Source organism: Lissotriton vulgaris, chromosome 1_1 (genome assembly GCF_964263255.1).
Source record: "Lissotriton vulgaris chromosome 1_1, aLisVul1.2, whole genome shotgun sequence".
Classification (NCBI taxonomy): domain Eukaryota; kingdom Metazoa; phylum Chordata; class Amphibia; order Caudata; family Salamandridae; genus Lissotriton; species Lissotriton vulgaris.
The window spans coordinates 736,302,752-736,330,296 of record NC_141685.1 but is presented as its reverse complement, the minus strand read 5'-3'; the positions used below and the strand labels follow the sequence as shown (position 1 = coordinate 736,330,296).

General features: G+C 49.5%; 1 protein-coding gene across 2 annotated transcripts in view; it reads right to left on the bottom strand.

Annotated features, from left to right (window-relative positions):
- The window catches only part of CEP350 (centrosomal protein 350), a 1,459,870-nt gene that overhangs the window by 1,239,944 nt on the left and 192,381 nt on the right, over nucleotides 1-27,545 (bottom strand). For both annotated transcript variants that reach the window (XM_086955422.1, XM_086955428.1), the window contains exon 9: nucleotides 12,402-12,545. In XM_086955422.1, the coding sequence (XP_086811548.1) occupies nucleotides 12,402-12,545 (144 nt within the window). The remainder of the gene's footprint in view (nucleotides 1-12,401; nucleotides 12,546-27,545) is intronic.

Genomic DNA, 27,545 nt, shown 5'->3' with positions numbered 1-27,545 from the left:
GCTGAGTGATGCTGTGGTGCTGCTGAGTGATGCTGTGGTGGTGCTGAGTGATGCTGTGGTGGTGCTTAGTGATGCTGTGGTGGTGCTGAGTGATGCTGTGGTAGTGCTGAGTGATGCTGTGGTAGTGCTGAGTGATGCTGTGGTGGCCCTGAGTGATGCTGTGGTGGCCCTGAGTGATGCTGTGGTGGCCCTGAGTGATGCTGTGGTGGACCTGAGCAATATTGTTGCGTGCTGAGAAATGCTGTGGTGGTGCTGAGTCATGCTGTGGTGGCGCTGAGTCATGCTGTGGTGGCGCTGAGTGACGCTGTGGTGGCGCTGAGTGACGCTGTGGTGATGCTGTGGTGGTGCTGAGTGATGCTGTGGTGGTGCTGAGTGATGCTGTGGTGGTGCTGAGTGATGCTGTGGTGGTGCTGAGTGATGCTGTGGTGGTGCGGAGTGATGCTGTGGTGGTGCTGAGTGATGCTGTGGTGGTGCTGAGTGATGCTGTGGTGGTGCCGAGTGATGCTGTGGTGGTGCCGAGTGATGATGTGGTGGCCCTGAGTGATGATGTGGTGGACCTGAGCAATATTGTTGCGTGCTGAGAAATGTTGTGGTGGCGCTGAATGACGTTGTGGTGGCACTGAGTGACGCTGTGGTGATGCTGTGGTGGCACTGAGTGACGCTGTGGTGATGCTGTGGTGGTGCTGAGTGATGTTGTGGTGGTGCTGAGTGATGCTGTGGCGGTGCTGAGTGATGCTGTGGCGGTGCTGTGGCAGGGCTGAGTGATGCTGTGGCAGGGCTGAGTGATGCTGTGGCGGTGCCGAGTGATGCTGTGGCGGTGCTGAGTGATGCTGTGGCGGTGCTGAGTGATGCTGTGGCGGTGCTGAGTGATGCTGTGGCGGTGCTGAGTGATGCTGTGGCGGTGCTGAGTGATGCTGTGGCGGTGCTGAGTGATGCTGTGGCGGTGCTGAGTGATGCTGTGGCGGTGCTGAGTGATGCTGTAGCAGTGCTGAGTGATGCTGTAGCAGTGCAGAGTGATGCTGTGGTGGTGCAGAGTGATGCTGCTGTGGTGGTGCAGAGTGATGATGCTGTGGTGGTGCAGAGTGATGCTGCTGTGGTGGTGCAGAGTGATGCTGCTGTGGTGGTGCAGAGTGATGCTGCTGTGGTGGTGCAGAGTGATGCTGCTGTGGTGGTGCAGAGTGATGCTGCTGTGGTGGTGCAGAGTGATGCTGCTGTGGTGGTGCAGAGTGATGCTGCTGTGGTGGTGCAGAGTGATGCTGCTGTGGTGGTGCAGAGTGATGCTGCTGTGGTGGTGCAGAGTGATGCTGCTGTGGTGGTGCAGAGTGATGCTGCTGTGGTGGTGCAGAGTGATGCTGCTGTGGTGGTGCAGAGTGATGCTGCTGTGGTGGTGCAGAGTGATGCTGCTGTGGTGGTGCAGAGTGATGCTGCTGTGGTGGTGCAGAGTGATGCTGCTGTGGTGGTGCAGAGTGATGCTGCTGTGGTGGTGCAGAGTGATGCTGCTGTGGTGGAGCAGAGTGATGCTGCTGTGGTGGAGCAGAGTGATGCTGCTGTGGTGGAGCAGAGTGATGCTGCTGTGGTGGTGCAGAGTGATGCTGCTGTGGTGGTGCAGAGTGATGCTGCTGTGGTGGTGCAGAGTGATGCTGCTGTGGTGGTGCAGAGTGATGCTGCTGTGGTGGTGCAGAGTGATGCTGCTGTGGTGGTGCAGAGGGATGCTGCTGTGGTGGTGCAGAGGGATGCTGCTGTGGTGGTGCAGAGGGATGCTGCTGTGGTGGTGCAGAGGGATGCTGGTGTGGTGGTGCAGAGGGATGCTGCTGTGGTGGTGCAGAGGGATGCTGCTGTGGTGGTGCAGAGTGATGCTGCTGTGGTGGTGCAGAGTGATGCTGCTGTAGTGATGCTGAGTGATGCTGCTGTGGTGGTGCAGAGTGATGCTGCTGTGGTGGTGCAGAGTGATGCTGCTGTGGTGGTGCAGAGTGATGCTGCTGTGGTGGTGCAGAGTGATGCTGCTGTGGTGGTGCAGAGTGATGCTGCTGTAGTGATGCTGAGTGATGCTGCTGTGGTGATGCTGAGTGAACCCTGTGGTGGTGTTGAGTGATCCTGTGGTGTTGAGTGATGCATTCTAAACACAGTAATGCAGCCTACTTTAGAACATGCTAACCTTCCGCAAACAAACGCCCTTCGAGGCGTGAACGCCTGGATTATGTCACCGAAGCGTGCAGATCTCTTCACCATCTATAGTAGTCAATGGTCTACGGACCCCGCCCTGATCCTATTTTAAGAAAGCGCTACTACATTTCAGTGATGTGCAGTTCAAAGCGATAGAATAACATCGGCTCCTGTGCCCAAGTCCAAGCTGTTTACAACTGCACTACGTGCAAACCAATGTAAGCCTGAAGTAGCTGTATTATGAAGGTCGTGTATAAAGAAATGACTTAAATCCTGCTTGCTTCGCGCATAATTAAAAGTAAATCACAGATGTTAGAGTTCTTGCAACATTATAAGAAAAGAAAGGATTACATACGAGGGTTTAAAACAAGACCGTTCGAATGTAGGACCCTACCAATAGTTTCAAGATCGCGAAAATACAAAAGGAGGAGTAAAACTGTGCGCCTCGTTTAAATGAGCAATAGTGTTAGGTGGACACACACCCGTCTTCCGCCCGTGAACTGTGCAGCACTTCTGAGCGATGATCAACATTGCAGGATGCAAAGTGTCCTGGCCTTTCACCCGCGTGACTCACATAAGTCTCATTTGCGTGGGAGAAGCCTGGAAGCAGCGTAGGGGGGCCTCTGAACAATGCCCCTTTGCAGCCGGCATCATTAGTGATACAAACAAAACACTGGTAAATACAATGTCATTCCTCGGGGACCGACCGGCTTTGCCAATGGTTTCAAGCCATACTGCACGCATCCCTGTGCAAGTTTTGACCGTCAGACTTCAGCTTTTTGAAGAGTCCCCCCGTCCTACCTACCCTCATTATTCTGCCGCTGTTTGAACACACACACACGCACTTACACACACTCAGTCAGTCAGTCACCCAGTCAAACCGCGACTCCTTAGTAAACTATTACCAGCGCAGGGTCAGTGTGTCAAGTATTGTCGTGCGGTCGGTGCCAAGTCCTCGCTGTGCCATTTTACAACGATGAGATTTACGATAGGAATTTTTTGTTACAGGGAGAAACAAAGCGCCAGGAAAGGTATGTTTTGCAGTTTATTTAAAGCAAGTTTTAGAATTCTTAAGTGTTGATTCAAATACTAGAGATGTGTCTAGGTGGCAGGTTACCAGTTTGGTCCGCTATTAATCCTTCCGCAAGCGATAAATTCATTACCACGAAACCATTTTTAACATAGCTATTAAAAATATAAAATGTCCTTTCCGCCAGTGCGAGCCCTCCATCTGCCGTAAACCTCGGGTAAGCTTGGAGGTGACCGGTGCTGTCAGATACTTGCCAGGCTGGGCCTAAATAACCATCTTCCTCTAATAATAACAAGCCTGTTGTGACATCCGCCCATCATCCGTTTGGCGCACTTCCACCCCTATCTTATATGAGGCGCATCACAAAGCACACTGGTTCAGCAGCCACCGCAGCGGACACGGAAGACAGCGATACAGAAAGCAGCCCAGTAACCTGGCTGTGACTGAGAAGGCGGGGGCTGCCCGCGCATGCATATTATTTTTTAAGAAGAGTGAGCCCTGGCGCCAAAGCGAAGTGCGGCAGCTGAAGTCCCGGGTCCCAGGAGGGGGCCCGGGTGAAGACCAGCGGATAGCACTGTGGGGCTCCCATGCAGAGACTGACCCGCTGGCTGCCGAGGGAGAGAGGGACACGCGGAAAGAGCCCGGTGAGTGGGGGTGAGTGGGGGGGGGGGGAATGTGTGCGCACGTGTGTGTCTGTGTGTGCGTGTGTCTGTGTGTGTGTGTGTCTGTGTGTGTGTGTCTGTGTGTCTGTGTGTGTGTGTGTGTGTGTGTGTGTGTGTGTGTGTGTGCGCACGTGTATCTGTGTGTATGTGTTATCCACTCCCTAGCAATGTAGGGCAGGAGATGTGCACGACGTGTGGGTGAACGTGCACGCTCACATGGGAGATTCGCCTGTCCCCTGTCCCATCCCCTGTCTCACATTCCCAGAAAGTGAGTAACAAAAGAGGCTTCGCACTGCTTACACCAGCTCGACCTAACTATGTCTTCTGTTTTTCTTCCCTCAGATAGCGCTGTAGTAATGGAAATGCCCCAGAGAACTCTGTTATCTGGAAACGAAGACTGCTCCAGGTAAACTCCAATACCTAGTCTTCTTTTCTTCTCTGCTACTCCAAACAGGTCACAAATATTTGCAGTCTAATTCCTCACAGGATATGACGGACACCAACTAAGAACCGGCGCGGAATAAACCCCTAAACTGACTGGGTTTTTTCCGAGCTCCAGACTTGAGTGCGTATGTAGGAAGGTGGATACCTGACTATGGTTGCCCCCAACTTTTTGCCTGGTGTTTTGCTGGTTTTCAGACTTAGTTGACCTGGGACCCTGCTATTCAGGGCCCCAGGCCTACTGCTCTCTCTGTAAAATGGATTCCATGTACCTTAGGTACATATCTAATTGGTACTGGGCCACCTTATCAGACCCTGTAACTCAGGGCATAGGTGTACCCAGGGCCTACCAGGGGCTGCAGCATGTATTATGCCACCCCTGGCTGGCCATCTAAATCTGACACAACTGGCTGCACGACAGCTGGGGCAAGGTGGTGTAATCACCCGTTGCTTTAGATATAGTATACTTATATCTAACCCTAAAATGGACACATAGATTCCTATCAGTCACTCCTATGGCAGGCCTCGACAATCCTGAAGGCAGAGTGCTTGGAATTATGTGAGATGGTGCTCTGGCATGAGCTGAGCCCGTTTGCAGCTTGCGGAACCAAGTCCTAATAGCTGTTCCATGATAACGCGTAACATATACTCTTAAGTGCATTATAATCCTCGCGGTTATATGCTCACTCTGGTATCGCTTTATCAAAACATGTCGAGTAAGGGGTCATACGAATTGGAATACTAACCCCTCGCCAATTCTGGCGACGGGGTTAGCATTCCACCCTTCTAGAGGGACACGACATGTATGTAACTGTGAACCCCGGTTAAAGTTAACTCAAGTCTCAGCATCACAAAATGGATGCTGCCACCACAGACACAAGTCTGACCTCCTGCTGCTGGGAGTCCTTCCAGCGAGGGAGGCTTGGACAAAGGGTTTCCTGTCAGGGGAGGTGCTAGCACCATCCCAGACAGGGTTTTGTGTATCCTGGGTAGGCAGGGCTTTAGAGGAAGGTGACTGCAAGTGGCACCCCGGTGCTCACTATGCATAGGCCGGCTAGAACCAGTTTCAGGGGCACACCAGCCCCTGAGCTGGGGAAAGTCCGGCATGGGAGAGGGGTGTAACCACCCCCCTTCCTGGTCCCAACCTATGGGCAGGACCTAGTCGCGTGCCAGCCCCTTTTCCTAGTATAAAGATAGGAGCGGGCCCCCTTCCAAATTAGATCATCTTTGAATCCTGAAACTACTTTCTACGAAAGGAACTCAAGAATTCTTCCTAAGGTTTCTCCCTTGTGGCTAAGGAGTAGTCACCCTGCACCCGCAGGCACCATCTAAGAACACTGCGGTTTGCTGCACGTCCTTCCTCCGGAATCCGACCGACCAGCACAACGAGAACCGGCTTCCCTGGCACCTCTGACCTCTACCTACATCATCAGCCCAGCTGAGATCCGTGGGTGTGACTAGACCTCGAGGGACCGGCCATCTTCAGAACTGCACGGCGCTTATCCAGCACGACCGCCGAGGGATCCTCGAGTGAGTGCTTTGGGGTTAGAGAAGCCCTGACCCTGAGCAGCTCCAGCACCGAAGTCCAGCCCCCCCAGCATCCACCAGATCTGCGTGGGGCCCTTCTGCTCTTTGCTGCTCACCGCGTTGTCCGGCTACTTGCCTGCTGGCTTGTGGCCCTCTTGACGACGCTCCACGACGACAACACCGCTGGCCTGGTTGCTCCAGACTGGCCCTTGCTCCCCTCCAAAAGAGGAGCACCCCGGACCCTCCTGGTCCACTCCAGACGCCATTTTTAGTCCACCACGTGGGCTTGCATTTGCCAAGACTTGTTGCCCCAATCCTGGGTCCAGCGACGTCGACAGCAGAGACCTTCGTGGGACAGCTCGCACCTCCATCCTGGTCGCCGACAACGCCTCCTGGTCCGTGAGACTGCAGAGCCCAGCGTCGCCCACTCACCTGGTCGAGGTGACTCCATCCGGTGCCATCCTGGTGCCCATCTGATCACTGGCTAGTGATTCAGAACTTGGTCCCCTCTGCTTACAGGTATCCTCCATCTTCGATCCAGGCTTGGATCCATCCTAATCTCTTCACTGGTCGCCTGCCAGCAACTTCTTCTTTCAGGCTCCATAGACTGCAACGAGGATTCCCGACGTCTTTTCAGACCTATGCAGCCGCAGCCCCTGGGCTAGGTAACCTCAGCATTTCGGTGCTCCAGCATAGCCTCACTAATCAAGGGTCCAGATCCTTTTTTGTTTCAGCTCTACCTAGTCGGATTCGTCCGATAACACTAACTTTGTAATTTCTAGCAACCATAGACTTTGTTATGTTAAATGTTATGTTAAAAAAAATTGTACCGCGCACGTACACCGAGACGGTTTCTTGGCGCTCATAACAGACATAACAAACTGAGGCAGGGAGCATTACTCAACGGCCTGCTTAAAAAGGTGAGTTTTCAGGGTTTTACGGAACAAATCATAAGTAGGGCAGTGACGGAAGGGTACAGGAAGGGAATTCCAAAAAGTGGGGCCCAGAAAGGAGAACCGGAGGCCACCGTGTTTTTTTCGGCGAATCGAAGGAATGCAAAGGAGATTGTCGGCAGAGGATCGAAGGTTGCGGGATGGGAGGTATCGCCTGAATTTGGAGGAAATGAACTCGGGGGCGTGGTTGTGAAGGGACTTGAATACGGTGCAGCCAAGTTTGAAGGAGCACCGTTTGGCCACAGGGAGCCAATGAAGGCTCTTCAGGAGAGGGGAGACATGCTGATGTTTGGGTTGACGAAACACCAGGCGAGCCGCCTGGTTCTGGATGAGCTGGAGTTTTTGAAGCTGGTAGGCGGGAATCCCCGCATACAAGATGTTAGAAAAGTCAACCCTGGAAATGACCAAGGCTAAGATGGTAAGAATGAGTGCCTCTCTGGTTAAGAATCTACAGATCTTGCGAATCCTGCGCAGCTGGAAGAAGCAGGACGATGTGACTGCAGAGATCTGAGATTTCATGGATAGATCCTCTGAGATTGTCCCGCATCCCGCGTGAGAGTGCACACTCTGCACCCGATCTCCCTAGGCCCCCTGCTAGTAATCTGAAGGTTCAGTAGTCCAGTCCTAGCGATCCTAAAGTCTATTAGAGTAGTACTTACCTGCTAGTAATTTCGCATTCCACTTTTAGAGTATATGGTTTTTCGTGCCCCTCGGGCATTTGTGTAAATTGTGCGACTTTGAGTATTTTCATAAGAGTTTTGTATTGTGCTTAGCACCCTGTCCTCATAAAGAGTCCAGGGTTGTTGTGTTCTAAATAAATATCCTTTTATATTCATAACAGCTTGTGTGGGGTCCTTTCACTTGGTGTTTAAGGGGTATATGTGATGGTATAACAGCTGGCTTAACACGCACTCTAGAGTTTAGCCTAAAGACTGCTCTTGTCCATGCTACTAGGATAGCTGGTCTACGGTTGACTTACAACCAATCATCAATAAGGGTTGTTTGGACTGATACAAAGTGCTCACTAGAATAGTGAACATTATATATCAGGCCAACTTCTCACAGCGTATTCTGTAAATACCTCAGTGAAGTACGCGCTAATCACAGAGCGCGCGCTTCACCAGGCTTCTGGACACCTGTGCGAAAAAAGACTGGACCGTCACTGCGATTGTTAGGGGCGGTGGCCATCCTTGAATTCCTTATTCGATTCAAAACAGTCCAAAGATTTCTCATAGAGTGTTTTTTCTCTTTTTGGCCATTGGTGTGATTCAGTGTTGTGGCCACAATTGTCATACCAGCTGCAGGAGGCCTGATACTGATAAACCGAGCGGACTAGCACTAATTTGAGCCTGTGACTAATGGGTGTGGCACATATTCCTGTAGTTCGTAGGCACACTAGTACGCTCAGCTATCAAACCAGAATATAAAGCGCCGCAATGTACATCATTGCACACACATAGCGCTGCGGTTTGGTAAAGTGAAAGCGCTAAGGAGATGTAAAAAGTCACGTACAATGCGCACACAAACACACACTTCTTTACATTGCTGCCTCCTAAACATTACAGAAGCGTCCGGGAACGATCGGACAGATGTGGCCTCTGGCTGTTCCCCCCCTCCGTGGTATGGTAATTATTGTATATATCTATACTATAGCGCTCACATCATTGCGCACACATAGCGCTGCAGTTTAATGAAGTGACCAGTGGCTTGCTCGTATTCCGTACATCTGTACTCCGTGTGCTTGTCAGAACTTGTATTCCATTTGCCTTTGTGTAGCACCTCCTAGTAAAGAGCTATGATATTTACTGGTTAGCCTATAAAAAAATAGTTGATGAATAATTCGAAAATACATTTAAGAAGAATGTCCTCAAATAGGATGTAAATTGGCGAGGATGGGGGCATTACGTGCCACATTTGTGGTATGACATTTCAGGGTAAAGCTAGTGAAAGTGATGTAAATTTTTGCGCACATATAGCGCTGCGGTTTGGTAAATTGAAAGCGCCAAGGAGATGTAAAAAGTCACGTACCAGGTGCACACAAACACACCTCTTTACACTGCTGCCTTTAAAACATTGCAGAAGCGTCCGCAAACGATCCGGCAGATGTGTCCTCTGGCCTTTGCCCCTGCGTGGTATGGCAGTTATTGTCGAACCAAACCAAGGCATAGCAGCCAGAAAGAGACTGAGGCAAACGGTTTGTTATGACACATTGGTGCAGCAGTGACTTCTCTGCAGAGAACACTAAATGTCACTGCTTTACAAGAAACAGCAAGGTCAGGACATACACCAAGTGGGAACTTGATGTCGATAGGGATAACTAAAACAACAGCTTTAGGAAAGAGATAGCTCAGGAAATCCTGTGTCATCTGGCATGGGCATGAGACTCTTACAGGGTTTCTAGGCACGTACAACAGGCCAATTTCCTCTAACAATTCATTTGGACTGGGGAGTAACGAGCAGGTTCTGATATCAGAGGGGGCGTTAGGTGTCGCCTGTGATCTGGTCATATATGTAGGCTGACCGGTCTCTTGAAAAAACAAGGGAAACAAGGACTGAGCGGGAAGGGAGGGGGGGGAATGCCAGCAGGAAGGGAGGGGGTGACAAATGGTGAGCATTTCGCTGCCGCTTTGATGTTCTCAGTGGCCGCACGGCTCACTGAACACCAAAGCAGCCGCAAAATTGCTCCCAAAGCCTGCAGGCAGACAAAATGGTGCGCTTGCCCGGTGCACATGCACTGTGCCCGATCTGCAGTCTTTGGGAGCATATTTGAAAGCCCTACTATGCTCTCGCAGAACAACGCATGCGCGTTGGTTCAGCGAGACCTAAAAAACACAAGTGTGGCAAGTGCAACATAGCTCCTCTTTGTGTGCATGCATAGAGCGCTTCCCGGCTGTCAGAGCCAGTGAGTGCTGTGTTGTAGTGTTTAATAATTGTGCCACACATACTCCTTGTTGAGCGCTGATTGGTTCATAACACCACGGGCGGTAATGCCACACACACCTATTGGCAGGACAAACCCCGTTATGAGACTACAGCGTTTTGCACGTGTCACTTTGCAGTTCAGACATTGCCTGTCCCCTTCACACCCTATCCCTTGAGATAGGTCATTCCAGATTGTGAACAGGGTTGGGGACAGGGTCATAGCTTCCACCAGTACAGATTGGGAACTCAAAGCAGCCCTTGCATTTTAAATCAGACCAGCCCCTGGGAAAGCAAGGCCCGGTCCTGGAGGATGGAAACATCTGCTTGTTGCATCTGTTCCTAGGGGCAATATTGCAGCACCACTGCAAAACCGGCCCGCCCCTCCAGCCTTTTGGGAAGTGTCCGATGCCTGCTACCGTCCTGCCTTCCTGCCAAACTGAACACTGATGACTGCTGTATTTCACAGTTCAAGTTGCCAGTGTGGGCCGTTTCCTTCCTTGAACTAGGGCCTAAGGCATCACTGGTCTCGGGCACGCCCCCTGCTGGCGGTAAAATGTAGAAGTGAATGTACAGCATTTTAAAGACGCTGCACGGTCACGTGTTGGTGAGCTCTGGGCGCTAGTGGAGACGCATCTTTAATCTTTATTTGAGCAGTGACGAATTCGTTAAAGCGCGTCTTAAGAGAGATACTCTGTGAGAGCCACTAAATGTAGTGCTTGAGGCGTGCTCAGGGGCGAGGGTTTGTAGACTTTATTTTGACAAAGATACAACAGAGGCAATAGAAAAGAAACTTAGCACCAGGGCAAAAATAAAGCATAGCACATTGCACTAATTAGCGCCTTAAACTTGCTCTGTTCCATACATACTACAAAAACATTCTGCATATAAAATGCACTTTTTATGTAAACCGTCTTTAGCAAAGTAAGCTTAAGAAAAAACACAGCGCAAACTAGTAATGCACTGTTTTCGTTGTGCCTGAAAGACAATAAAGGCTTTCACATTTGAAAAGCCTGAAACACCTGATTTTCTATACATCATCATGTGGAAACACAACATATGTCAGTATCCGTTGGTGACACACTCCAAGTGGTGCAAACATCGTTCCCTTTACCTCCATTGCCTAAGTGGTATAAACTGTGCTGCTGGAGTTGCGCTGCTTTGCACTGGAGCAGGTTCTCAGTAATACGCCCTAGAGGCGGTAATATAAACACAGACTCAATATATCGCATGCCCCTAAAGCGCTTGCTGTTCAGTACTTCGGCTATGCAGCGCTATCAATTAAAGATGTCGGGCAAATGAGCAGCACTCCTCTCATTGACAAGGGTAAACATTGGACCCCGCAGCCTGCGGGGTGGGCATAGATGCCGGCAACAGATGCGCTAGCCCACTCAGCTGTCGCAGCTCTATACAGTATCATTAAACTTGTCTTTAGACTAGGTTTGGTAAGGGGTGCGCGCCCGTGCCTATTTTTAGAAGGGTGGATGAATGGGGGTGGTAGGCATGTGATAGTAATATCGGCGATAAACGCATACAAAGTGAATGAAACAGGCCATTGTGCATTGGCTAAAATTATTGGATCACACATTTTTCAGTCACTAAAGTCGACAATATTAATTTTCTTTATTCCCTTAGTCGCACCGAGCAAGTCGCAGGCTGAGAAGCTGCGTTACTGTTAATTATTTTTTAGGAAACACTTAAAGGACATTCTAGGTTTGTCACATTTTGTGGCAGTGCATGGATACAACCCTTACCGAGGTAATAGTACGTATCGATGCTCTAATGTAAACAGCAGTACCTCACCGGTTTAGAATCCGAGAAGGCAGTAATATTAAGCCATACCTTGGAAATGGCCGAAAGTGAAGAACAGTGATCGCGTGGGTGTTGGAATTCTGCCCGCTAAATATGAGATTGTAATAACCTCCCAATAAAAAAACAGACCTGGCCAAAATAATCAGTAGGACATGCCATGAGCTCAACATGATCGATCACCTTTTATGTGAATTTGCAGGAAGATATTAATCTAAGAAAAAGTAGGGAGAAATCTTAACATAGAACTTTTAAAGGAAAATAAATGTGCATGTGTAGGAAGAATATATTTACAGTGCGTTACTGCTAGATCGACGATAGGTCTGTTCCGTAACAGCACATTGTAATTGAATGTGGACTGGGCAAGGGTTGAGGCAGAATACAGGACGAGGGGAAGGGAACTCCTTGATTGACGTTTGCTGAATCTATGACATTTAATAGGCAAGCAATTAGTCTTTAGCTCGATTGGTATTTTAAACAAGAGCCAGTAAGGTTTTCAGCTTGCACTTTTCTCTTGAAACAGCATGACTGGGCGAGAAGGGAGTGGGGGGAATGCCAGCAGGAAGGGATGGGGTGACAAATGGTGAGCATTTTGCGGCCGCTTTGATGTTTTCAGTGGCCGAGTGGCTCACTGAGAACATCAAAGCGGCTGCACAATTGCTCCCAAAGCCTGCAGGCGGACAAATGGTGCGCGCACCCGGCGCACATGCACTGTGCCCAATCTGCAGACTTTGGGAGCATTTTTGAAAGCCCTACTATACTCTCGCAGAACAATGCATGCATGTTGGTTTAGTGAGACCTAAAAAGGTACTGACAGGTTACAGGACTTCACTGTGATGCAATTACTTTCACTTTAATGACCTGAATGAAGCCTGGGATACAGCTACTATCACATACCAGATTTGCAAGTTCTCTCTCTGCTGCTACGATCACTGGATTCTGTTCTTCCAGACCGCTCCACTTTAGGTGGTGGTCCCAAAATCTTCTGCACCAGTTTTTGCCCATCCCGCCATGAGGAAGTGCTAATAACATTTCCTCGACCTACAAATGAGAGAAAAAAAACTATTACCAATAAACATATCCGTGTCCATTTGCTGTCACAGGGTATCACTAGCAGCAGTCCTCCTGTGTCAAGGATAGGACACTGAATTCCAAAGAATTCCCTAAATCTGTTAGACACGAGAAAGAGGCAAAACCAATCCAGACTTGAGAGGAAAGCAATACCTGTAGGCGCTCCTGTCCTGACACCCACACCTCTTTTGGATATGGAAAAAAGATAACCTATTACTAGAAAACCTTGCAGGAACGACTTCTTGAAGCCATTCAAGTTCTCCCACAGACCCATTGTAATATAATTAACGGATCTGAAGTTAACGTCCAGCTCAACTATGCAAACATATTTTTTGTCAGCAAAGCATAAGCATCAAGAAGCCTCAGGCACAACAAAACACTGGAATTCAATGACGGGCCAGCAAATGACGAAGAGATCATATGTTCAGACGAAGGAATAAATCTGCACCTGCTCAAAGTCACAGGAAGCATTTGGTTCGCAGGCAAATGGTGAACAAAACAGACTCCTGACTTGCAAACCAAAATTAATCTTCCTCAATTTGCTCACTAATCCCAGCTGTGCACTTATTCTTTTACAGACATCAAGTAAAGTAACAGGAAATTGTTACGCTCAAAAAAACGTCATAATTTACCTTGGTGAAAGGAATCCTGTATTTCGTGCCATTATTGCTGGCTGTTCAGAGATGCAAGGCTACAACGTCCCAAGTGGAACTTAAATGCCAGTTAGTGCCACACCATTTTTTAAAAGAATCTTTATCTTATTGTTTTCTGTCATTAAAACCGATAGATATAAAACATTTCGAAAAATCCGCAGAAAAAATAGTTCACTGCCATTTCCGTCTAATTGACATGTAGCATAAATATAATATCTCAAATCATGGACCATTATTTGCTATACATATATATCTCGAACAATTATCTCCATGAAATCCCTTCCCGTCGATGAAGGTCCCTGCCCTACCATCCCTTGGGATCATCCCTCGTCATCTGACGTTCCTGCGGACATATCTCTTTCCTCTCCCTCAAACTTCATTAAGAATGCGTCCCATACCTGCAGATCTTCTGCCACTTTATCGTCTCTCCTACATCTTCTTAGACGGACCTCCTCTACCACCACCCATTCTGTAACATGTCTCCCATCCATCCATCCATACTCAGGCCTGCTTGACCCATCCATGTAGTTGCCACTATCCGTTTAGCTAATATTAGAGTTAATTAATTATATTTATTTTCCATCTTTCTGCCTTTGTGTAGTTTTATGTCTCTTAGGAGGCATACTAGTGGGTAACCCAGTATATTAATGCCACAGATCTCAATCAGATGTAGCACCACAGCATCCCAGAACACCCTAACCAACGGGTAGTGCCATGCCAAGTGCATGAATGAAACATTACCTTCGGAACAGCTGTGACATCCACTCGTGGGATCTACTCTATGCAAGAGTACCGGCGTGTTGGAGATAATTAAAATGCATCAGCTTAAACCATGCATTGCAGGAGCCTGTGAAAAACCAATGAGAATGTCCTTTGCCAACAAGTCTCCTCTATCTGTGTCCCCAGTTCCCCCTCCCAAAACCGTCCTGACTGGAAATTGTGTCTTAGTTGTGTCAGTAAGCATGGCTGTATGTAGCTGTGAAACTAGATGCTGTACCCCCCTCACCAAGCTCCAATAGTGCTTAAAACATAAGTGAGAAGGGCAGGGTTGCCGGATAGGGGGCCCATAGTTTTCGTTTCCGTAGTTCAGTTGATGATACTAACAAACAAGTTACTTACCTTCGGTAACAATACATCTGTAAGAAACATAGGTTAGTTATAGATTCCTTAACTTAGAATTACCCCCAGGCGTCAGTGTTACTCGGAGGGTATGTTATCACAATATAATGTACAAGGCCTTGTTGTCAGAGAGAGCAAAACTTGTGACGAGAGGGGCCCGGGGGATACAGGATATAGTCCTGGGGCGAGTGAGGTAGAGTTCTTAATGTCAAAGTGTCTATGTGCTGCTGTGGGCAGGCTTCAATGGTTAGGTTGTAGCTATCCATATGGGAGAGATCGGTTGAGGAGGAGGTCTTGGAGTTGTTTTCTGAACTGTAAGTAGGAGGGGTTAGCCCTGATATGGACTGGTATGGAGTTCCAGATTTTGGGTGCATTTCTTGTGAACGATCAGGATGCAGTTTTTTGATTGCGAGTTCTCGGAGGGATAAGGAATAGGGTGTTGGTACTCTCATAGTTGGAGATTAGGAGGATTTCAGTCTTGTCCTGATTGAGTTTTAGGTGGTTGCGTGATAGCCAGTGTTGGACTCCTTTTAGAGTGTCATTCAGTCTCTGAATGACTTCAATGGAAAAGGTTTCCAGATAGATCTGGGTATGGTCTGCATAGAGGTGGAAGGGAATGTTGGATTTTTTGAGTATGGTGGTGAGGGGTTCCTTGTAGATGTTGAAAAGTTGCGGGAGAGTACAGATCCTTGGGGGACACCCCTGTTATTGGGGAGTGGGTCCGACGAGAGGTTTTTGATTTTTACACACTGGGTGCAGTTCTGTAGAAAAGAGGTGAACCAGTGTAAAACCATTTCTTCTGCTCCAGCCCTTTCTTCAAGTGCCTTAATGAGTAGTTTATGGTCAACCGTGTCGAAGGCTGCCCATAGGTCCAGGAGTATGAGTAGGCAGCATTGCAGGTTAGCCTCCCCAGAGCCACAACGAAATGGATGTCCCATCAATCGCCAACACAGTTCCCTCGCTTCTCACCTGTGTAGTTACGTGGTGCCATGTCAGCTCGCAGTTTCAGGGTCATGTGCACATGTGGCAATTAATCAAATTACATACAGTATGTGCCTGGCGGGGCACAAAAGGAGTCTGGAAGCGGCCGCTGCAAACATTGCACGTAGAATAATGCTCCCCCTTAATGTTGATATATTACGGCCTCCGGGTGCTGTTAATCAGATTGTATGCAGTGTATGCCTGATCTGTCATCACCAGGCTGGGCACAAAAGGAGGCTGGAAGCGGCCGCCGCACGCAGCGAGTAACAGTTATCAGTAGCCAGGGGCACCATTTTGTCTCGGTCTCTCGTGGTCTGCACAGTGATCAGGGACCACACGTTTCCCCGCTCCACCAGCGCTCTACCACAGGTCTTCCGGGACCGCTCTGTATGCAATGCCTGCCCGCTGTCACTCTTCACACATTTTGATGCCTCAGACACCGCAAGCATTACCGTGTTTATTCCGACTGAAGCTCCCCACAAGGCGCCGCCATCTAGCGCAGCTCTCGGCCCGCCAAGCACCGTGGGTTCTTCTCCGAATTTCGAGTTGTTGTAACGCCGGTATAACCTTGCACCACGCACACCTTATGGCCAGGGCATTCCCACAGCTGCGCCTGCCCTCAAAGGTTTGGTATGCAACCGCTAAGCATACATTTTCGTCGCAAGTTGGATCTGGCCGGCGGAGCTGTCCCAACAGGCAGCCATTCCGCTGTGCGCCCTCTAGCGCCCCGATGGGGTTGAAAGAGTTCCATAAGTTAGGCAAGTGCTTCACACGCGACGATACTATGCTTATTCTCGCAGAACTGGGGTGACCTTGCGGAAGAACTGCCTACCCACTTATTGATACAGTACCTACATGTGATGGGGAATGGTTCTCACATCGTCCACTGGCTGGCAAAAGCCCTACAAACACATATTCAGTTCTCCCCACAGCGCTTGTGCGACAAATGGGCTGGTGATAGGGGACGAGACTGGACCGATAAAGAATGGGCAATAGTGTTGGCTGGAGCGTTGAACGTCCCGCGCAATTTCCGCTTTAAAATTATGCAATACTACATTGTGCACCAAGCGTATTTATCCCCAGACAAAATAAACCGCTACTTTGGCCTCAATACGACAGCGTGCCCCAGGTGTGGGTTAGTGGACGCGGAAGTTTTACATATGCTCTGGTCGTGTTCACCCCTACATGATTATTGGTTGGCAGTATCGACTACTCTAGAGGCAGCGACTGGGGGAACCTTGCCACACACATGGGAAGCTTCTTTGTTGGGCCTATACAAGAGGACGAAGCAGACGAAAGTCCAGGTTAGATTCTGGGACCTTGGCCTAATAACGGCAAAGAGGCTTATTACCAAGCGCTGGAAAAATAGCGAACCTCCCCAGACTAAGTGCTGGCATGCTTCATTTGATAATTGGGCGAAGGCAGAAAACGTAGCCCTGCATAGGGAAGAAACAGCGGGGCTCAGCATGTATCCCATAGCTCAGGCCTGGGACGACGCCCTAGTTGCTTTTCATCAGAGGTGTCTACAAGAGGGGATTATTTGATAACTCTTCCCTCTGCGTGTTGCCCAGACCCCCCTTTTTTCCACCTGCTCCTCTCACTTGCCCCCTCGGGTCGGAGCTTCTGTTGAAGACTCCCCCCCCACCCCCCGACGCCCCCGCTGCGACCGCTGCGCGCCGCATTGGATGATACCCGTTGCCGACACAACGATACAGACGCCTGTCCCTGCCCGTACTCCCGTCCCGTTAGTCTTTATACGTATAACAAGGTCCCCCCCCCCTCTTTATTTATTTTTGTTTCTCCCTTTTTCCTTCCAGTTTTCAGTCCATAATTTCACGAGTTCCTGTTAGCTGTTTACAGTTCTGTGCAACAGGTGTTGAATATTGCTTGTATTTGCAGACCTTTTTTTTCTAGAGCTTTATTTGGAGACTGCGAGACGACATTGAGTGCACAGTTGGGGATATCTTTTGGGAAGAGCGCGACTCTCGTGGATGCCCAGTAAGAGACATACCCTGGGGACGAGGGACATTGACAAATGATACACGTGTTTTCCCACACCGTATCAATTTGGCCGCCTTGTCCTCCCTTATTGAAACGCTCTTTTTGATGGGGACGTTCCTTATTGACCGGGGCGCACCACATTTGTTCTATTAGATTCAATTCATATGTCCTCTGGCGCGCCCACTCCCTTTTCACCTGTCAGATTAAACACCACAGGTATCCCATCCTACGGGTTTAGTTTTGCCGGTCATGAGTGGGCGGTCCTGTACTCCTAGCGAACTGTTGTTGTGGAGATGTAAACCTGTACAGCTGCATATAACTTCCTTGTTATGCTATGTTTTTTTTCCATTGTCATATCTTTACTTATCTTCTTATTTTGTATGATTATGTATACATTATGGAAGTGATATGACGTGTTTCATCTGTGCTACCACTGTACTGTCTTGCTTTCCTATATTCTCATAAAAGAAATGCAATAAAACATTCAAACAAAAAAAAATTAGGCAAGTGCTTGAGGGTGGTAGCATCTTCTGTCTCTGGGGGCGATTTGCTGTCTGGGGAACTGCTTTGCACGTCCAAGGAGAATTCTATCTTGGTGATTTTGTCTTTGAAGGAATTGGAAAAGTTATCACACAGGTCTTTGGAGGCCACAACTTGAGTCGAAGGAGGCTTGGACATTTGTTGTCTGACGAGGTTGAAGAGTTCTCTAGGTCTGCTTTTTGCGTTGTCAAGGGCATTTTAAAAGAAGGACGCCTTTTCATTCTTTATCTGATTTTTGTATTTCCTTTGTGTTGATTTGAGTCTAGCTCATAGGATTGAGGATTTTTTTTTTGCCAGTTAAGGGGGGGGAGCGGTTTCTTCTAAATCCAGTGATAACCTGGATCTTAGAGCTAGAGGTGACAGAAGTGGATGTGTCATACGAGGCGGAAAGATACAACACTTCACTTGAGGACATTGCGGCTCTGGTTCTTTTGGGTCTGTATCTGGTTCGGGAGGGGGGGTTGTGGCTCACCTGGGCCATTGGGTCTTATGGGGTCTTGGGTGATTAGAGTTGGTGACTGAGGGTGTTGGCTATGAGGGTTGGATGGGCTTTCGGGGTGTGGTGAGGTTCAGTAGGGTTTCTGAGAGGCCCCGTATTACCGTTTCTAGCTGACTTTCCATCAGAGAGAGGGTCGTCTCTCTGGTGGAGTGAGTGGGGGCGTCCCGGGAGGACGATGCGGTAGTCGTTTTATTGGGTCTCTGTGTTTGGTTCCATATGGGGGTTCTGGTAGAGCTAGGCCATTGAGTCTTGGGAGGCCTTGCGTGATTGGTGTCGGTATCTGTGGCGGACGGGAAAGGGTGTAGGCTGGGCTCTTGGAGTTGTATTTTGGGATGGAGTTACATAGGTTATCCCTATGGGTATTCCTGGGTCTGTGGTGTGTAAGATCTCTGCGTGGTTCAAGCTGCCATCTCTTGTGTGTAGGGGGAGAGATTTCGGAGTCGATAACTGCGGGCTTGGTTTGCTAGTTGTTAGTCGGGAGTGGTGATTTAGGGATGGAGTGGTGATTTAGGGATGGAGTGGTGATTTAGGGATGAAGGGGTGATTGGGCTCAGATTCAAATTGGAAGGGGGCAATGAGTTGAATGCTATTGTGGAAGGGTAGACAGAGGGGAGGATGTTGTCAGGAGAGGTGGGGGGGGGGGGTGAGATTGACCATCTTGGCAAAGGTCTCATGCTTGTCTTGTGAGGGGCGGTCTATCTTGGAATAGGGAGTCGAATGGACGGGAGTTATGTAAATGTGCTGGGGCGTTGTAGAGCGAGGGGAAGAGGGAATCAAAGGCTTCCAGGTTGTCATTATTGGCTTGGATCATGGCTGTGCCGTTGGTGAAGATGGTCACTGAGGTGTTGCCGCTATGTTTAGGGCGGTTTGGGAGTGTGATCGTTAGTTTGCAGCTGTAAGGAGTGTTGGTTGTATTAGATATGTACAGATGTGTTTTGAGGATGTTGTTCCAATTAGCAGGTCTTATGGTGTGGAAAATGAGGTCCTTTTTTTCACTAGCCTTTGAAGGAGCAGTGGTATGTGTCTGCAAATAGAGTTTCTGGGTGCTGTCTAATCACTCTGTGTTTGAGGTTTCTTTTTGCTTTTGGTGTGAGGTTGGGAGGAAAGTCATGGAGAAGGAGTTCGGGCTGTGTGGTTTCAATCCGTTTGGTGTGGGAGGGGGGCTGAGGTGGGATGTGACATTTTGATCCTGGTTGGGAGGGTGGAAGGTTCCTCAGCGCTGTGTTCGGTCTATTTAACGGAGAGGGTACGAGTTAGAAGGGGTTCGGGGTAGGTGGCCTTCTCTGTGTCTGGGTGGGATTAAGGGAGGGATTATTGTTTTTTTATACCAAAAGTGCTCAACCTTTGGCCCTTTATCCAGAGCTAGCTGTGATTGAAGGTGTGGGAACTGCCTCTCTGCTTCATCTTCTATCTTTAGGTGGGGCCAGGAAGCTAGGGGGATTGCCTCTTTGACCCTTAAGCGAAGTCAGGTAGGTGGGGGGCAATTACTAGGGGGAGTAGAGGGAAATGGGTTGGTGTGGCTTGTCTAGTTTCCTCTCAAATAGTGGTTTAGGTGTAATTGCGTGAGATGAATGACTGTTTTGGCTGGCTGTGCTTAGCTGCTGTATGGCTTCGTCTTGGGACAGACAGTTGTTTATTATGTCTGAAACAAGGAAGATTGGGGGCGGAGAGCCACCGTCATTGGGACAGGCATCCGGATTTGGTGAGGTGGGGAGAGGTATCACCAGATTCTTTGGCCGGTGAGTCTAATGGATTTATTGCTTTGGGGCTAGGGGGGAGATTCCTTAGGTTGGGTTTGAGGCTGTGCTGAAACAGTGATTTAGGGGCGGGCGGTCTCCATCGTTGGGACAGAGACCAGGTTGTGGTGGAGAGATTACGTATGCTGTGCCTCCGTTTCTGAGGCCGGCATGTCTGGATTGAATGATTGGTCTTGGGGCAGGGGGGCGGTGCGGGGGAGAAGAGTCACGGAGAGTTGGTGAAGGGAGTTTCAAAGGTTTATTTGTCGGTGGGAGTCCAGTGAGTTATTGATGTACCGGAGATATGGGGCGAGCAGCCGCCATCTTGGGGACAGGCCTTGGTGGGGAGATGTTGTATGCCGAGCCTCACATTTTTGGGGCCCACGTGACCAGGCTTGATTGTTTGTCCGGTTCAGAGGAGGTGAGGAGTCTCTGTCCAGGTAGTAGTGTTTGGTGAACGTGAGCAACAATGCCCACTTAGCTGCCTGACAGATGTCATTAAGGGGGACTCCCCTTTCCAAAGCAGTGGTGGCTGCCGTCTGCCTGGTGGAATGGGCACGCAGTCCCACTGGAGGCTCCTTCTTTGCCAAAGAATAGCAAGTCTTGATGCACAGAACGACCCACCTGGAGATGGTCCGTTTGTACATGGCCCGGCCTCTCTGAGCGCCCATGTAACTGACAAAGAGTTGGCTGTCCACTCGGAATTGCTTTGTGCGATCCAAGTAGAAGGAAAGCGCACGTTTTGGATCCAGAGGGTGGAGCCTCTCTTCCTCTTTTGAAGGATGCGGAGGCGGAAAGAAGGTGGGCTAAGTGATGTTTTGGCCAATTTGGAAAGAAGCAACCACCGTTGGAAGAAAGGAAGGTCTAGTTCGCAGGACGATCTTGTCCGGATGGACAGCCAGAAACGGAGGCTTGGAAGAAAGCCAGTAGGTCGCTCACCTTGCGTGCGGAGGTGATGGCCACCAGAAAGGCAGTTTTCAAAGTGAGAAGTCTTAGAGAACAGTTATGTAGTGGCTCAAAGGGAGCGCACATAAGATAGGTAAGAACCAAGTTCAAGTCCCACTGGGGCATTACGAAGGGAACAGGAGGAAAAAGTTGAGTAATGCCCTTCAGGAATTTATATACAACAGGGGACTTAAAAAGAGAAGGCTGATCAAGAAGCCTAAGGAAGGCTGAAATGGGCGAGACGTAGCCCTTTAGAGTGCCCAGAGCAGAGTCCTGCTGGGCCGAAGAAAGGAGGAACAAGAGCACCTCAGAAAGAGGGACGGAAAGGGGTTCCAGAGGCCTTTGCTGTGCACCATGCCACATATTTGTTCCATCGGCAGGCGTATACGTCTTAGTGGAGGGATACCTGGCTGCCAACATCGCAGACTTCGGGAGGCAGGTCAAATGAGGTCAACTGCTGCTGCTCAATCTCCACGCAAGAAGGTGGAGGCTGGACAGGTTCGGGTGGAGGACCGTCCCCTGCTGCTGTGACAAAAGATCCTGCTGAAGAGGCAGTCTGATCGGAGGATCTATGGCCATGTTGAGTAGCTCAGGATACCAGACTCTTCATACCCAATCCGAAGCCACAAGGATGACTTGGGCCTGGTTGAACTTGATCTTCTTCAGGACACTGGGCAGAAGTGGTATAGGTGGAAAGGTGTATAGAAGACCGCAACTCGACTTGTGGTGAAAAGCGTCGCCTAGCGAGTACCGCCTTGGCAATGCCAATGCGCAGAACTACTGACATTGAGCGTTCTGTTTGGTGGCAAACAGATCTAACCAAGGCTTTCACCACTACTGAAAGAGACCTTGCACCACCTCCGAGTGAAGACGCCATTCGTGATCCATCTTGCACCTGCGGCTGAGTTTTACCACCCTGGCGTTCATGGAACGTGCCAGGTGTTGAACCACCAGGAATATGCCCTGATGTTCCAGCCATGTCCAGAGGCGGAGGCCCTCCTGACATAGGTTCCACGACCCCACCCTGCCTGGTTTGTTGCAGTACCACATGGCGGTGATGTTGTCTGTGAACACCTGCACTACTCTTCCCCGGACAGAGGGAGGGAAGGATTTGAGCGCAAGACGAATTGCCGAAGCTCCACAAGGCTGATGTGGAGCCCAGACTCTGCACGAGACCAGAGGCCTCTGATCTCTGCCTCCCCCATGTGGCTGCCCCATCCCAGAAGTGATGCATCGGTCACCAATGTGAACTCTGGTTGAGGAAGGGAGAGGGATCTGCCTTTGACCCAATCCTGTTTTCTTTAGCCACCACTGCAATTGGTGTACAGTGCCCTCCGAGATCTGGACGCAATCGGACAGATTGCCCTGATGTTGTGCCCACTGGAACGCTAGGTCCCACTGCAGAGCCTGCATATGCCATCTGGCATGGTCCACCAGCAGGATGCAGGAGGCCATCAGACTCAGCAGCCTGAGGGTCATCCTGATAGATGATAGAGGCTGAAAGATCGGAATCATAGCCCGAATTTCCCGGACTCGCTGTTCGGGAGGATAAACCCAAAACTGCGTAGTGTCCAGAAAAGTTCTGATGAAGAGGAGCTTCTGAGAGGGGGTCAGATGGAGAACCACAGCGTATGCAGGAGGTCGGCCGTAGTCTGGAGGTGGGAGAAGACAGCCTGGGGCCAGACCTCCTTTAACAGTCAGTCGTCGAGATAGGGGAAACTGGAACCCCTGATCTGCGCAGATGAGATGTGATCACCGGCATCAGTTTTGTGAACACCCAAGGGGCGCTGGTAAGGCCAAAGGGGAACACGGTAAACTAAAAGTGCTCGTGGCCTACCTTGAACCACAGGTAACGCTGGTGGGATGGCAGGACAGGAATATGAAAGTAAGCGTCCTGCAAGTCCAACGCTACCACCCAGTCTCCAGGGTTGAGGGAAGACAAGACCCGAGCGAGCTTCAAGATTTTGAACTTCTCCTTCCGGAGGAAGCGGTTGACGTTCCTGAGATCCAAGTTAGGACGCAGGGCTTTGTCCTTCATGGGCACCAGAGAAGACTGGGAATAACCACAGCCTAATTCTGGGACAGGAACGCGCTCAATGGCTCCCTTGGCCAAGAGTGACTAAACTTCCTGTTGGAGAAGAGCCAGATGATCCTTCGACATAAGATGGTACTGAGGTGGCATGGATAGAGGGGTAGTCTCGAAGTGGAGGGAGTAGCCCCTTCAGACTATCTGCAAAACTCACCTGTCTGATGTGATGGTGCGCCAGTGGGGGAGGTGATAGAAAATTCTGCCGCCCACTTGCGCTTGGTGGCCCTGAAAGGTCAGAGTAGGAGGGTTTGTGGGCTGCGGCAGAGGGGGCTGTAGTGAACTGGCCGGTTCCCTGGCCACCAGAACTACGACCCTAGCCGCACAGAGGCTAAACAGCTTGCGCCAGCCAGCAGCCCTGGGTGGAACATGGCGGGCACCCTTTCCATAGCCATGAAAGGGGCAAAAGGCAGACAATGCAGGGTGGGCAGTGGAGAGGCCCAAGGACCTGGCCGTAGCTCGAGACACCTTAAAGCGCTCCAGTGCCAAAAAGGCGATGGCCATCAAAGGGCATGTCCAGAAAAGTAGATTGGACATCCCCGGAAAAACCAGTCGACTGCAACCAGGCGTAGCGTCGAAGAGCTACTGATGTGGAAATCATCCTGCCTAGTGCATCGGCAGTATCCAGCCCACAGTGGATGGTAAACTTCGCTGCGTCTCTCCCCTCGGCAACCGCACATGAGAGCAGAAAGCACAGCCCACGCCTCCCGATTGCCACCGTAGGTAGCTCGTGGTGGAGAGCCTTGGCCACCCTACACAACACCACTGCGTATAACGCTCCATCCTATGTAGCCACGGCAGGAGGAGACAACATGCCAAGGTCTGGTGAGGTATCCATACCACTGGCTTCTGCCAGTTCCTCTCTCCAGTCCTTCTCATAAGTCACATGGTCGGTTAAAGGGTCTTCAGACCCCTCCCAGTCCTCCCCTTCTAGCTGCCAATCTGGTCTCAAAGAGCCAGGGTAGACCAGGGGCACCAAAATACCCGTCGGTGGTCAGCACCAGTCCGACTCCATGTCTACCTCGGGGTGGAGGCCGGGGTCGAAGTCGGCTGGGCACAGAGCCGACGCCTGTAGGGGACGTGGTGCTACTGGAAACGGTGCCAGGGGAGGCATAACAAGGTCGACCGGGGGCGATCCGTATCAAGGCCTGGATCCAAGGGAACCCTGCAGCGCCGAGGCCGAAGCCACTGACACAGAAGACCCAGAGCCCCCAGCCGAGTCTGCAGGGCCTGAAGGCGTGCCGGAGGAGTCTGGCTGCCCAAAGATGGCGTGCATCACTCCGTAAAATTGAGGAAGCTGGGCAGGGGTCGCTCCGGTCCCGGGAAGGGGGGAAACCCGGAGACGACATTACGGTGTCCGCACGCACAGACATGGGAGGGGCACCACCCGCATCCCTTGTTGCGTCGGCCGACGTACGAGGAGAAGTCGAAGAGTGACGGTGCTTCTTCAACTTTTTCTTGTGCTTCGACTTACCTGACCTCAAGCGCGAAGACTCAGACGAAGAATGGTGTTGGCTCGGTGACCAGTCCCTCGACCTCCTCCGTGACCAGGACCTCGAGCAACGCGGAGCCGACTGCTGGGCCTCGAGTAGCTTTCAGGTACACTCTCTCAAAGACTTCAAGCCATGGTCCGGCAGTCGAAGCACGGCTTGGGGTCGTGGTTGCGCTCCATGCAGTAGAGGCACACACGGTGTGGGCCCGTCACCAACATCAGTCGGTTACAGGAACAGCAGGCCTTGTATCTGGGCATCCCTCGTGCACCAGGGGTCGATAGACTCAAAAAACGAATTTGACAAAAGTCGAGTAAAAAGTCAGTCAAAAAGTGACTGGTGGTACTGCTCTCTCAGGATCTGCGCCTGCTGGAGTTGAAAAAGAAAGAAATGACATCAGCGAGTGAGGGGCGCGTCTATGTAGCTACTGCGACGTCATCCCAGTGACCACGATGCCGAACGTGGAGTAGACGACGCCACCTTCCAACACGCGGGGGTACTGCTGACGAAAAACTTTCTGGATCCAGTCTGACGCCTGAGGATAATTCTAAGGTAAGGAATCTATAACCAACTGTTTCTTTCAGATATGTCTCCTGCACCGCCTCAAAGGTAATGAATACCTTGTTGGGGTATAGATCGCTCAAGGTCTTACAAACCCCTTCCCGCCATACTGTGATCTTCACTGCGTCAGCCAGAGTTTGGAAGGCTGCCAAATTGCAGAAGGTAAATTCCTGGGAAAAAAGGGTGCCTTCCCTAGCATCACATTCACAGCTCGCTCCAATTAAGACGCCACATGTTTAATAAGATATGAAATCCTAACAGAGTCCAGTCTGCCAAAGTGTAGCAATTGCAGGAGTGCAGTGCCTCACAGCCTATCCACCAACAGTATTTTCCCAGTTTTCCCCCTCCTCGAGCCAATGGGCTGCATGCTGAAGTTGGGACGCAAAGGTAATAATCTCCATATTTGGCACTGCAAGCTCTCCCTCTGAAGTAAGTAGATACAGGCGTTCCCAAGCTACTTGTCTCCTCCTGTCCGCCCAAATAATTTTTGAAAGCAACGAGTGCAAACGTCTAAAGATCGCCCTTGGCAGAGTATCAAAGGAGTGCTGCATAGGCATTGAGGCAGGAAGACCATTTTCGCCTCAGCTACCTGCCCCATTAATGACAATGGGATTGTGCTCCAAAATGATTCCCGGATCCAACCTGACAACTGGGGACTTTTAAGGTAAGCAATCTGCAGCTAGATGTCTCCATCAGATCCATTAAATAGAAATACAGCACAATGGTTTGGGAATTTGGCTGCAGTTTTGGTAAAATGGTATCGAATTCTAGGTAAAATGGTATCAGATTCTATTAAAATGTTAATATTTTGTTTCAAATATGCAAAAAGTAATGCTTGAAAAATTCTGGGAACTACTGAAGGCGTACTTAGCGGCTCTGACTCCAGAACCCACAGAAGGTAGTGTTGTAGAGCCAGCAAAACCCAAGGGGGGGGGGGGGGGGGGGGGGGGCACATGAGACCACTTCCATATGTGGAGAGACACTTGGAATGCTGTACTGGTTGGGAGCGGTGGGGGAATGAAGAAGGATGTGAGCAAAGAGGGCTAAAAAGTCTAACAAATTATGGTTTAAGATATGTCTGTTAATATACTTTCTATCCAAAGCTACTGCCCTTGAATTTTAAACGAACTCCGTTCTACAGGAAATGGGAAAGATATTACATTAGGGCCTGAGATGACACTCTGGTGAGACCGACTGATCAATTTTTGATTAATCTTGTATCTTCCTTATTATACCTACTGTCATGGATTGTATTGATTGTCAACTTTCGCTGTATACTGAATGGATGTCAGTGGTTGGCTGTCGGGACTGGATTGTGTAATGTTACATGAAATCTAATAAAATAAAGTAAAAAAAATAAAACAGTAAAGCTTGAAAAATGTGTGTGATACGGCAAGAAAGGACCTTTAATAAATGCAGGTACAGGCATGTTTGTTATCAGCAGTACACTAATAGCTTTTTTGTTAAGTCATGCTTAAAGAGACAAGTGAAGCCATAGAAGAGTTTAGCAGGAGGGTGGAATAAAGTTATACGCTTTAAAAATAACACATGGCTGAAATATACTTTGATTATCTTGAAGTAACCAGAAGGGAAATTAAAGTTACTACTAGGCTTGTTGTGGGCTCTTCCAAATGGGTGACTTTCGCATTTTACTATAAATCTTAAAAAGAGTGTGTGCTAGAGAAAGCGATTGAGAGTTTACAGAATGCAAGTATTTGGGTGCTAAAACAATCCCTTTTGTGATACAAGACCACACCTAAAGCTATGTTTATGTTGAATTTTTTTCACACAGGTAGCTGCAGATTTGATGGTTAAGGTGTAAAGGAGGGTGCAAGATGGAGTGCTATTCAGGTGCATGATTAAAATATATCACATCTATTTATTGTTTACGCAGGTGATATTGATTGATACATACAGGCTACAACCTACTGGCGGTTGCCAGTAGGTAGTTATAGTTTGGACCATGTTTCCATAGGAAAAGCATTTTTTTTTTTTACTTGGCTATGACTTTGGCGTCGTGTGACCAATCTTCATGAAATTTTCCAAACAGCGTCACAGTAGGTTCTGGGTGGCATGGAAAGTCTGGAGGTGATCCAGTAGTGGGAACCAGAGAAATAGGAGTGCAAAATAAGGTGCATTTGTAATGTTAATTCCCATAGGAATGTGTTGTCGAACCTTCAGCCTGAACTGCTGGGCAAAATTACACCAAATTTGGCAGAAAGTTAGATGTTGTTATGCAGATTGTGGTTTTTGCTATTTGGTGCAAATCTGTTCAGGTAGTTTTTGAGAAAAGTACGTTGAATATTATAGTGATATCTCTCCCCGTGGATATTTTGCGGCGATTTCGCGGTCAATTGCG